The sequence below is a fragment of the Lycium barbarum genome, chromosome 3 (assembly GCF_019175385.1).
Source record: "Lycium barbarum isolate Lr01 chromosome 3, ASM1917538v2, whole genome shotgun sequence".
Classification (NCBI taxonomy): Eukaryota; Viridiplantae; Streptophyta; class Magnoliopsida; order Solanales; family Solanaceae; genus Lycium; species Lycium barbarum.
In genome coordinates this window covers 8,420,783-8,434,425 of record NC_083339.1, presented here as the reverse complement: position 1 = coordinate 8,434,425, position 13,643 = coordinate 8,420,783, and the positions used below count along the sequence as shown (strand labels likewise).

The window sequence follows — 13,643 nt, the reverse complement described above, 5'->3', positions numbered from 1 at the left end:
TAACTTAAAACGCGTAAATCCGACTTTTGACCCGAAACCCAACCCTTTTATGCGTTGGGTCCGCGACGCACGTGCATCGAACGACCCCCTGAAGGTCGATAGTCAGAGAGGGGGTTTTTGTGCGATCGGCCCGTGGCGCGGGGCCATCGCACGCGCCCCCACAAGCGACATGCGTCGTTTCTGCACAGTGTTCGGTAAAATAGGCATAACTTCTTGTACATAGCTTTGTTCAAGACCCATAATATACCGTTGGAAATCTATTTAAAAGGGATACAACTTTCATCAAGGAAGTTTTCCCAAATTCCCAAATAATAAAGGAGTTATGGTCGTTGGAAGTAAGACCTTCTACAAACTCACTTGAAAACATCTCCCGTAGAAAGGCTTCTGACTTTGCTTTGCCCAAAGACTATTCTTATGACTTGATTAGTTTTCAAAACACTTCCTATAACCCTCATATTGGTTCCATTATATTATCATCTTATGAGTGAAACCTTCGCCCGAAGCTACGAGGTGTTACAAAAACAGTGTAGGAAAGGCATACAAGTTATGTTGCACAAATGTAGGCATGGTTTTAACAAAGAGGAAGACAACAATCACACAACTAGTATGATGTTTAAACATGATGAAGCTACATTCCCTACACCAGAATCCATATCATTTAAAGACTAAGGTATAGGTTCCAACTTAACACAGGACAATACCATTTGCAAAATTAATTAAAACCAAACCTTGCATTAATCAAGCTTAGTTGCAAATATAATCTAACTATGCCACCTTTATATTACCCTTTAAAATTTGAACAATAGCACACAATGACCAGCTCACCATACTCAAAATAAATGACATCTAGATAGCCCATCCCAAAACAGGTTCAACATAGAATGATCTTGTCTTAAAACGTTTCCTTACTAACATCTGAGACCACTTTCCATTAAGTTCCCCATGTCACGTATGATTCAAGATTAATATATAACAGGACATATTGTGGCCATATTTAGAATTACCAGAACCAAACAGCAAACAAATGACCAAACACTCTTTTCTACAGTTAAGTTAAAATGTCTAACTTATCTTTGATGGGAATTCCACAAGAAAGCAAGGTTAAGCCTCTCTATTCAAAACACAGACTGGGCATATTCACTCAAGAAAAGAAGGAAAAAAAATGTCAACATTAAATTTAGACAAGCAAGAGTGATACATGTGACCTTTTTAATGTCATTTTTGAGCAAATGTCTCATAAGCTAAGTCAACAACACATGATATGCCCATTATGGATCAACACAACAACTATACTAATATGATTCGCATTTTAGACTGATCATGAGACTAATGACATACCATGATTAACAAACAGTGTACTAAAGACTCAATCATCCAGCAAACCAAAGCAAAACGACATAAACAAGATAGAACATCCTAATCATTCATACAAACAATATATTACAACAATAAGCTATCATAAAAACGCATAGCACACATAATATAAAGAGAACAAGAGAAAGGGGAAATTACCTTTCTAAGGCACAACCTTGAAGAGATTGAACCTGGATTCGACTCCAAACGCTACAAACCAACAAGAACACCCGAAAAAAGATTTAAAAGAAACTTTAAACTCACTGAAATTTTTAGAGGTTTCAAGCAGAAGCTAAAAAAACCACAGTTATTTTCACTGTTTATGCAAGCTAAAAGTTTTAGATTGCCCTCCTCTTTGAAAAACAATATAAGACCCTATTTATAGAACCCCCTAAACCCTTAAAATCTCAAATCACCCGATGTGGGACAATCCTCCAAGTTGGGGATTTTCCTCACACTTTTGTGTTGGAGGGTCAAGAGTGGGTCAACTATACATCAAGGGTCTAGATTCGACTAACTAAACCCAGATCTGAAAAGTTCATCGCGAAACAATGAGCTTTCAAAATTCAAAATCGCAAACAAACAAGAACCATTAAAGGATTGCAGTGTTAGACCGTTGAACAAATAATAAAAATACCAAAAAATAAAGTAAATAAGCTCGTTAGCACCCCGTTTGGTCGATTCGTGGTGGTAATGGGTGAAAGAATTGAATGCTTTGCCCTTTGAGGCCATGCAAGACTGTAAAAAGCAAAAGGACTTCTGCTACTTTGCCAAAAATGGCTTCGATGACGATGAGAGAGAAGAGACCCATGGAGGCGGCTAGGGTTTCAAAGGGGAAAGGGGAAAGGGGAAAGGGGAAAGGGGAAAGGGGAGGGGAAAAGTATAAGGCTCGTTTGGTAGCTGAATAATACAAATGGGGCATTAGCCCCTTCATTTTACTTTGCGCACTGGGCCGGGTTTGGCACTTGTTGGGCTGGACTCGGCCCCTCTGAAAACGAGCAGCCCGCATTTATATATATATATATATATATATATATATATATATATATATGTGTGTGTGTGTGTGTGTGTGTGTGTGTGTGTTCTATATATATGCATATATTACATATATAGATGCATTACACACATATATATATACTAACACAAGAAAACAAAGAGGAAAGAATTAACGGGTAGAAAAAGACAATTTGCTATTAAATTGAAATTAATCAACCAATTAATTTAAAAAACATGAATAAATTTCACAAAAAATATTAAATTTAAGGGATGCCCTTAATTGAATTAAAGCATGAATTTGTTACTTTCAATTGTGGCCCTATTTGGCTAATTAATTGATTATTTCAATTGTAGTCGTAATTAAACACATAATAGGCAATTTAAAAATATAATCATAATTAATTTATCTAAATAAATTACAATTAATTTGAGAATTGTCCACATAAATTGATTATGCAGAAAATTAAATCTTTGGCGTAAAAAATGATTATTTACTTTAATTACTTAATTTCCTTGAATTAAAATGGGGGTTAAATACTTGCTGATTAAAATCCTGATATTTGCATAATTAAATAAATCGCTACTCCACAATATTTTTATTAAATGCCTTATTGGTTATTGTGAAAAAAAAAAATTCAAAAAAAATTATTATAGAAATTATTTTATCCAATACTAGAGGTAAAACATTATATGCATAGTCAATAAAATCATCTTGATTTTACTAAAAAAAATATTTATCACCCCATTTAATATTCAGGCTCTTTGAGCAATTAAAATAAGTTACGGGAGGTCAAATATTAGGTGTCAACAGCAATTTTTGATTCAGGACCAGTGGGCTTCGTCAATAAATGGAAATTCAAAGAGAAATTTGAAACCATTCAATTAGTAAACATTTGTGCCCCCCCCCCCCCCCCCCCCCCCCCGGACAACTTCCAATTGTTGCATCATCTGACATGCTCATGGGCTTGCAGGGACAATTATTTGGAGAAGTCAAAGCGGAGGAGTCATTCTGGAAGTTAGGTAAGTTCAATTTTTTTTCCTTTTCGGGGATTTTGTCGCATTTCCCAAATACTGACTTTAACTATATACAGAGGGTCCACAACATGATGGCTGGTGGAAAACACTCTCTCTATGCCTCCCAAAAATTAAGCGGGAATGGTGGACTTACTATACTAAGGCTGAGCCGGAAATCTATTTGAGAGAAGCTAAAGTTAGCAACAGATGGGTCAAATGTTGCAATAGATGGCTCATATGTTGCAACAATGTACTTAGTTGTTGTAAAATATTCACTCTATTGATCACTAAATATCATTGATTTTCTTTGTTTATCACTAAATATGGGTGAATCAGGTAGTTCACATCAAATCACTTTAATGATCACTTGATTTAGTGCATAATGATTTAGTTGATCATTTGTATTGACTCAAAATACCATCAAATTGATTAAGTATATATATTGAGCATTTTACATTAGCCTTGGCAAGGCGTAAACCCCGAGGCACGGGGTGTAAGCCCCATGAGTATTTATTTTGAGTATTTCATAAAATATTATAATTACAATAAATACTTTTAAATAGGTAAAATTACATAAAAAAAATAAAAGAAACTATAAATAAATGACATATAGTAACATCAATATTTATATTAGTGAGGATCAATTCAAGTCAATAAGATATTAGCCATGTGTTTTAAAGACATTACCTAAGATGTTAGTATAATTTTTTTATTTAATAATATGAAGATTTGAGTAGTTTAGTCCAAAGTTTTAGAATATTGTTCTTAAAAAATAGATAATGTTTTTTCTTTCTTTTGTTATATGTATTTTGTACTTCTTTTTACAATCTTCAATATTATCTAAGAGAAACTTAAACCATAAAATTTATCAGTAAAACTTTTTGGGGCCTCAAAAGTTTGAGGGCCTAAAACAAATGCTTTACTAGTCTCACCCTTGAGCCACCCCTGCTTACAACTTATCATTATATATAACATAATTTTACAAGTATAAACAATACAATGAAATAAAAGGTATTATGAAATACAAATCAACTCTAACATCTTAACTTTCAAATAATGAAAAAATCACAATTTCTTAAAACAATATTACTATTCATTTTATATCAATAAACTTTATCAGTATGATAATTAAAACCTAATTCCTTCATGAATAAAATTAAAATTACTTTCAAATAGTGAAATAATAAAATATGATACTTTTGATACATAGGACAAAAGACCAATGACAAGTGAAAATGTACAAATCGGCTATGTATTTTTAAAAGAAATATTAAGTCATATTCACCCTCACGATGTTCTCAAATAGTAAATATTGACTTGTTATTTGAGTTACGCTCAATCTTCTTATTTCTATACATGAAAAACTATTAAGTATTATTCACATGTTAAAGAATTATGAGGGTCAACGATTTTAATTAAAGAATTTAACATATAATTTGTGTAAGAACTATTAGGCGAGCCCCGAGAGTTGGGCGTTAGGCGTGTTTAGGGCGTACAATCGGGCACTTAGGGCATAAGTCTCACAGGAACTAAGTCCAGCATGTGAGCCCCGGGGCATTTTTCCAGTGCCTCACCCCGAGGCGAGCCCCAAAGCGAGTCTTGAAACTGCCTTTTAAAACACTAATATTGATCACTAACTATCATTGATTTCATTTATTTATCACTAAATATGGGTGAATCAAGCAGTTCACATCAAATCACTCTAATGATCACTCGATTTAGTGCATAATGACTTAGTTGATCACCTGTTTTTGACTCAAAACACCATCAAATTGATTAAGTATATATATTGATCACTAAATATCATTGATTTCCTTTGTTTATGACTAAATATGGGTGAATCAAGTAGTTCACATCAAATCACTCTAATGATCACTCGATTGAGTGCATAATGACTTAGTTGATCATCTCTCTGGACTCGAAATACCATCAAATTGATTAAGTATAGATATTTATCACTAAATATCATTGATCTCCTTTGTTCATCACTAACTATGGGTGAATCAAGTAGTTCACATCAAATCACTCTATTGATCACTCGATTTGGTGCATAGCAACTTAGTTGATCATTTGTCATGACTCAAAATACCATCAAATTGATTAAGTATATATTTATTGATCACTAAATATAATTAGTTTCCTTTGTTTATCACTAAATATCAGTGATTCCCTCTGTTGATCACTAAATATTGGTGAATCATATCATTGTTGTTGCGAGTGAGTTTTGTGAGGAAGTAAGTCTAGCACGTGAGCCCCGGGGCATTTTGCCAGTGCCTCGCCCCGAGGCGAGCCTCGAAGCGAATCTTGAAACTGCCTTTTAAAACACTGGTTAGTGTAACAAGTCGTGTCACTTGTTGGACAAACCCCAACAAGTAACTTAGTTGCTGCAATAGATTTGTTAATTGTAACCAGTCCTGTCACTTATTGGATAAAGTCCAACAGATAAATGATTGTTTCAACAAGTTCCCCTATTTGTTGTGATATGTCCAACAACTAACTAGTTGTTGCAACAAGTCTTGTTACTTGTTGGAAAAACCCCAACATGTTACAGAGTTGTTGCAGCAGATTTATTACTTTTTGAAAAATTTCAGCAATTTATTAACAACAGAACATACATTTGTGATTTGAACAAGATCAACATATCATTTAGGTGAGTTGTTGCAACTGATCACTCAGTTGTTGGAGACAGCTTCGGTTGTCTCTGTTTCATCCAACAACTGTAAAATATGTCCAAAAACTAATGTAGCTGTTGCAACAAGAAGTCTACTCGTTGTGACAAGTCAGTGAGTTATTGCAAAGAGTAGAAGCTGTCCAACAACTTTCACAGTTAATGCAAGAAGTAGGCTAAATTATTTATACACATTTTAGCAGTTGTTGCAACATATTAGTATAGAAGTTGCAACAACTACATAAATTGTTGCAAGTGTTGCAAAAACTACAACAGATGTTGCAATAAATTCAGAAGCTCTTATACATCATCTTTAGCACTTGTTCCAATAACTGTAACTGCTACTGTAAATTGTTGGAAAATCAACAGCTATACCTAGATGAATAATTGCAATAAAACAACATTGTTTTACTTACCAAATGAGCGGAAATAATCTATGAAGTAATGTCTTGTACTACACGAATGAAATCCGATTCGAAAATTACGTAAATCGGGTGAGTTTTTTTTTCTTTTTTTTCTTGAGCAATTCTTTTCTAATTGAAAGAAGAACGCAACAGCAAAAGAGGAGGAGGATGAGGAGAGGGAGGGGGCTGGTGGGTTTTTCCCCAATCAATTTTAGATAATTAAGATTTTATTAAATTAGACCAAAAAGGAAAAAAATAAAATTTGGGGACAAATAAAAAAAAGTCAAAACTCCTTAATCACTTACCTAAATTTTGTCAATAACTTGAGTTACTCAAACTAAAATTTCCTATAATTAATTGTACCCACTTACATTACCAGGTCTTGAAACAGAAGATTTGCTCTGCTCCGCTAAGGATACCTATAGCGCCAACTGCTCCATTGCCTTTTCCTCAAGCAAACAACTTTCCAGAAGCATCCATCGTCGTCTTGAGATATTCCTTGCACAAAAAAGCAAGGAAACATCAAATGGTTACAACGATGCGTCGTCGTTTAAAGCCTATGGTTCTTCCTCTCCTTTTGCTCTTCTCCTATACCTCCCTTCCAGGTAAACCCAATCCAATTCCTCATTTTACTTAACTAATCAATCGCTATAGAAACTTCAATTATTTGAATATTATTTTTATCTTGCTTCCAGGTAATCGATTGCTCTAGAAACGTTAATTATTTGTTTTTTAGAAAGTAAAATTATGTGATTTTTGTATTTTTTTTTTTTTTTTGTTGTTTCTTCTGCAGGATTGATTAGAGCGGCGGTTGTAACTCTAGATTCGATCGAAATATATAATACTCATGAATGGTTCGCAGCATTACCGGAAGTTTATTTTCAGTGTAAAGGTGAAAATAGAACAATATATTTGCCTGATGTGAAGAAGGAACATGAGTTATATACGTTCAAAGGTGAAGAGTCTTGGCAGGTATATATATATAACTACTGTGTACTTTCTCGGTTGCTGGAAATAGTTAAATTGTTTCTCAATTGAAAAAGTTATGCAATTGTTTTGTTTGGGAAAAGATTAAATTTTAATTTCTTTTCCTCATTAACATGAAACCATATGATAAAAATACTTGACTTTGTTCAATCAATCAACTACAACAACAATAATATACCCAGTGTAAACCCACACGTGGGGTCTGGGGAGGGTACGCAGACCTTACCCTACCTTGTGAGGGTAGGTAAGGAGGCTATTTTTGAAAGACCCTTGGCTCAATGATTGCTACAAATTGCTTTGTGACCAAATATATTTTTCAAAGCAACAATTTGACAAGTAAACTCAGATAAGTACTTTTTTGGGCTTAAAAACATAGAAAGATAATATTGTACTACAACAACATACCCAGTGTAATTCCACGGGTCGGGTCTGGGGAGGTAGAGTGTACGCAGACCTTACCGGTACCTCGTAGAGAAAGAGAGGCTGCTTCCAATAGACCCTTGGCTCAACTAAAGCATTTCAAAGCAATTTGAAAAAGGGAATACGAAGATGAAAGCAGGAAATGACTACAAAATAATGCGATCCAATCAATCAACTAAATGACCCAAAAAAAGAAAAAACTGATCAGCTATGCATCAATCTTGAATTACTCCTTTGTTCACTTTTACTTATCCACAATGGACTTTGCACTTCCCTTAAGTAGTAATAAGTGAAGTGCATATTTTATCATATTTGTGTATAGTTTTAATGGACTTCGGAAATGTTTTGGGAATGAGTAGTTAATGTTAAGGGTAAATAATATTGTTTTGGGGGATGAGTAGTTAATGATCGGAAAGAAATATTGTTTTTCTCTTGATATGCTAGAGTGGACAAGGAAAAGTGGAAAATTTGTTTTTAATATAGTGGACAAGTAAAGTGAACCTAGGAAGTAGTTAGGATTAACTATATGAATCCTATGTGATTTAGAGGATGATTGACGTTTTAATGCCAAGTTATGACAAGTTTAAACCCTCCTCTTTTTGTGGGATTTGAACCGGCTATGCTTTGCACATAGGTTGAGTTATGCTGACTTTATTATTCTACTAAAACAGTATTATAAAACACATCAGGAGAAGTATACAAGTAAAATGAATGTGATAAAGATAGAAGGAACACTTACTAGATGCAGCTGCCCAGGAATCCTAGAAGCTTCATTCATGCCCCCTCCCGCCCGAGGAAGACGCTACCGATCCTTGAACCAAAGGACTACCTACTTTCAATAGCTTACCGCTGCCTTCCAAGTCTTCCACTGCCCGAACTACCTTGATAATTTCTTAACTACCATTGCAAAACTGTTAGTTCAGCATATTCTAACTACATTGTTCTCTTTGAGTTGAGTTTTTTTTTAATTTCAAAGAGAGGTGGATTATAATCAGAGTTATCTTCTCAAACTTTTGTCCTTTATTTGGCATACCATTTGCCAATTACTCAAGTCTGCTCATGCTTAAACTCTTTATTGAAAAAAGGAAAAGCTAAAACAAGAAATTTTTCTAATGAAGTCAGTAAAAATGTGCTCTAGAAAAATCCTCATTTTTGGGTAGGTAAACAAAAATTATATTGATGAGTTGCATCAAGATGATGCTGAAGCATACGTCAAGAACCTTACAAAAAATTACAACCCCTGACTGCACTAACATGTGAGCTATCTGAGGAAATTGTACTTCTTTCAACTTATACCAAAAAGCTAATGAAAACAAGGCAGCTGTACTTCAACTGGTAAATTTTTTTTATTTTTTTTGGTTTGTTCTCAAGACATATCTGGTTTCTTTCCCTCCAAATAGTCCACATTTTTATTCCCTTCAGGTCGATTGTCAATCAGAATTGTGCAAGTGAAATTCAATTTTAGACGTACTATAAATTATTTTAGTAGTCATTGAACCTTTTAGTAGAGGTTACCTCCTGAGATAAACTTAAAGACTCTGGTTTAGCTAATCTGGATGGATGATGCGCCAACGAGTTATACAGTCTCTTAGCTCTTGCTTAGGAGGAAAAGGTCTGTTGTAGAAGCAGTTTCCAATGAAGGCCCCATCCCTAAATAAATCATCCTTCTTTAGATGAGATGACTTGGTATGCTCACCTGTCTATGGATTGTAGTCATTTCTCTTTCCAAATGCTTTGATAAAACTGATTTAGTTGGGCTGATGTAGTTATGGAGAGTTCAGTCTGATTATCTTTATCTTTGTTGTCTTTCATTGAGGAGAAATGTCGGGATTTGGTTTAAAGGTTTTTCATTGCTACATGGTTGGCAAGAATTTTAAACTTTAGTTCATGCTGGAAAGGAAATAACAGAAAGAAAAGGATGAAATGTTGGTGTTGCATGATGTGGAGGAAGCATATCGAGGGCATTTCAGGCCTGGGAAAAGAAGTGCTAGTTGAAGGGGGAGAGTTGTTCGGAGATCAGTTGTTGTCTGGGAATGTCCTGGTGGCAATGGAAGGTAAAGTTGAGAGATGGAAAAGAGGGATTTTGTGAAGGTGGAGTTTCTAGGTTTCAACCTAGGGATGCCATTTCTGGTTCTACCATAACTAATGCATAAACTTTTAATTGTGAAATGTGTACATATGTCTACCAGAAGATCTCTTGGAATGATATAGCATAGCTAGTGCATGGATGAATACGAAGGGAGCTAGAACCCACCCCCACCCTGCCAACCCCGGGAAAAAAAAGTGAAAAGAAAAAAAGGGAAGGAAATTAAACAGTTGATCATCTAAAGCTTGTTTTGACAAAGAGAACTTGTAACCAGGACTTAGAGCAATGTATAATTATCTTTCTTAATGATTTCGTTCCAAGTCCTCCTCTCCATGACACATAGGAGTTCTCAAAGTTAAGTAAGAAGAGAGGTTTACACCTGTGCAGCAGAAAACATGTGAAACACAGATCACTTGCTCTTGCATTGCTATCAAACTTGGCACGTCTGGAGTTTGTTCTTGAATGTTTGTGGGGTCTTTTGGACAATGCCATAGACTTTGAGAGGTTTGTTATGCAGTTGGCAGGCACAACATGTGAAGAAAAGTCAAAGGAAGATGAAATGGAAGATATCCCTATCTATATTGTATGGACAGTATGATTTGAAAGGAACAAGAGGTGCTTTGAAGGAAGAAAGGATCAACAAAATTCAGATGTATCCAAAGTTTAGTGTTTTGGTTGAATTAAAATTTTGTAACTACTAACTAGTACATTAGATACATAGATCCATTTAAATCTCTGGCTGCGCAGGACTTTGATTGGTCTTTCTTTTGTACTGTTTCTAGACCTCCTTGATACTGCTTGCGTACTCTGATCCGTTAGTTGATCTTCTAGGATCTTTGTAATTACGTTTTGGGTCATGATTTGGTCCACAAGTTTTTGAAGGTCTCCAGCATGTCTTTAATGTTGAGGAATACAACTTTACCAGTTTCCCCCCGAGAAAAAAAGTTAGAACAATCGTCAGTAAGCTACAATCTTACCTCATATGTATGGCAGTCTGGCCAGGGAGACTCCTATTCTTAATTGACTATGGTGTTTGTCTGCTTTATGTATCACGGGAATCTCTTGCAATTTTAGACTATTATTGGTGTGACTTGGAAGGTTTCTGATGCTGCTAGCAAGCTTGCCCATGTCTGTTCTTTTAGTAGTTTTACAAGTGCGCTGATCTACTGCGCATGGCATAAGACATCTCCTTTCAGAAGCTGATATAACAATTTTATGTTTTTAGCCTCTGACAGAACTAGAAGAAAAAAAGTGCAAACGATGCGGGATATATGAAAAAGACTCATTCATAAAGCCTGATGATGTATTTGATGAGTGGGAGTTCTGTGCCTCGGATTTTACTAGTCCTGATGGGAAGTATATTCATTTCAAGGAGAAAGAGTTCAACGCCACATTCTTATGTCCAGACTGTGTCCCCCTTGAAGGTGGTGAGTATTCTATCTTTTGCTGTCTCCTCTTCTCCTTAGTTAATGCGGTTTATTCTATGTAAGAACAGCAGACTTGATGCTGTTTGACATTTTACTGACAAAAAACTCATAAATGCTCTCACCGAAAGAGAAAAAATAACTCATAATTGCTCTAATATATTCCAATCTCAGGTATGTAAGGAAGATCATTTATGTTCTCTAAGTTGTTCCATTCTGACCAACATAAGTATCTAACCAGATGTACAAAGTACACATCGCAAGGAGCCTGGTATTTAAGTAAGAGCAGGATAGAGGGGCGGTCTATACTCCCCCGAGTTTCTTTAACCTGTGCGTCAAATAGAGTTGTGCCATAAAACGTAGGGGATTTCTCGGTTGTCGGGAAAAAATGTGCACTAAATTTAAGAAGATATGTTGTGCTTCTTGGAGGAAAGCAAACTTAATTACTCCCCCACCCTATGCTTTTTCTGGTGAAGAATAGTTGAAAGAAAAAAGCTTTGGTGGGGGATGTAGGATTTGGGCTCCTTCAACTGGCACTGCAATCTAGAGACAAAGCTAACTCCCTACTTTTAATAAGGGGCGTTCTCAAATGTAAATAAAAAGTCTGGCACTAATTTTGCCTAGTTTTATTGATTCTGAATTATTTGAACTAACTGCTTCTTAAAAAGAAACAGAGTAAGAGGATGGTTGCATTTCCCCTTGCAGTATGGTGATAATTGGGATTTCAGCCATTGTTGTTCTAAATGGCATTTCATTGTGTCTCCCTTGACATCCCCATTCTTAGGGACTTCGGTGCTCGCAAAATCCATGATGTTTTCGTATTTTTCTAAATTAGGAATGTTATACTGAATCCTTGGTTAATCCTTAAAAATTAGGATTGTTATATGTGACATCATTGATGAGATATTCCAATTTAACAGGGGATTTTTTTTGATAATGGTAACGTTGTATCCATCAGCACAAAGGGTGTGCAAATCATAGTAATGCAAAAGTAGAAAGCCTATGTACAATTCAGAAGGCTTCTAAAAAGTCTAGTATGGAGTCAGCCTCCTCTATACAAAATTCTTTACACCAAAAAATGCAAGTTCAAAATACAGTTCATCTCGACTGTCTGGAATGGATTGCTCTTATCTTCAAAACATCTACTACGTCCACCAAATACAAGCAAGAATAGGCCTCCACCATTTCTTCTGTCTAACAATGCTCCCTTCTTGAGCCCAAGCAATCAAAAGCTTTTCCCAGGCATCACCCATTTGAGGTTTGCTAGAGTCATAAAAAGCTGCCAGATCTGTGATGTATATCCACAGTGGATGAAGAGATGGTTGATGTTCTCGTCAGTGAGATTGCATAAACAACATCTAGAGCTAAGCTGCATACCCCTTTTCTGTAGATTCTCATGAGTGAGACAGGCCTTTCTTGCTACCAACCAGGAGAAGCAGTTAGACTTTGAAAGGAACCTTGACCTTCCAGATCTGCTTCCAGGGCCAATTTGTCTCCTGTTGGCCCACATTTCCAAAAATGCATAAGCTCCCCTGACAGAATATACCTTATTACCCTTGCCCTTCCAGATCATGATGCCTTCATCTTCAAAGATATCCCTCCTTCCTTCTATAGTTTGTAAAAAGGTAGCCAAACCATCCATTTCCCAGTCATTTAGTCCTCTTCTTAGAGAGATGTTCCAGCCATTAATAGCCCTAACTTCACTAATAGGAGATTCTAATAACATTAACTATTTTTTGTGTACAATTATTGTATTTATAGTACCATCTGGACTATGCTTCATACATGGATGTTCGTTCTTTGTAATTTGTTGTCTATATTCTGTTACTTATTGTCTGTGCTATTGCATTTTTTTAGCTTCAAATCACACCGATGGCCCGCGGAATAAGGGAAAGGGAGTGCACTGGGCTCTAGTGCTGCTCATCTGTGTGTTAGTGACGACTTTTGTAGTTCTTGGAGCAGTGACTGCCTACAAATATTGGCAAAAGAGAAAGAAACAGCAAGAACAAGCTCGATTCTTGAAGCTGTTCGAGGAGAGCGATGACGTGGAGGATGAATTGGGCATTGGACCACTTAGTCATGTCATTTAGAGAGAAAAAAAGCCTAAAACATTTGTACATGCCTTTTTGTTTTCAATTTTTTTTGGAAGGAACTATTGAAAGAGATGTATAGTGTAACTTAACAGAGTGAAAGTGTTATATAAAGTCATTGAATCTCAAAATTGGTCCTTGATCTTGGAAAAGAAAAGATATTTTGCTTCAAGTTGTAGAAGCCGGAAGGACAGCTCTCAA

The 13,643-nt window shown here is 35.6% G+C and overlaps 1 protein-coding gene across 1 annotated transcript; it reads left to right on the top strand.

The window, feature by feature from the left end:
• Positions 1-6,786: 6,786 nt before the first annotated feature.
• Positions 6,787-13,614, top strand: LOC132630161 (uncharacterized). The gene is made up of 4 exons (XM_060345738.1): positions 6,787-7,040; positions 7,229-7,407; positions 11,154-11,355; positions 13,210-13,614. Exons 1-4 carry the CDS (start codon positions 6,962-6,964, stop codon positions 13,440-13,442), a joined length of 693 nt encoding a protein of 230 aa, XP_060201721.1. The 5' UTR covers positions 6,787-6,961; the 3' UTR covers positions 13,443-13,614.
• The last annotated feature ends 29 nt before the right edge of the window (positions 13,615-13,643 follow it).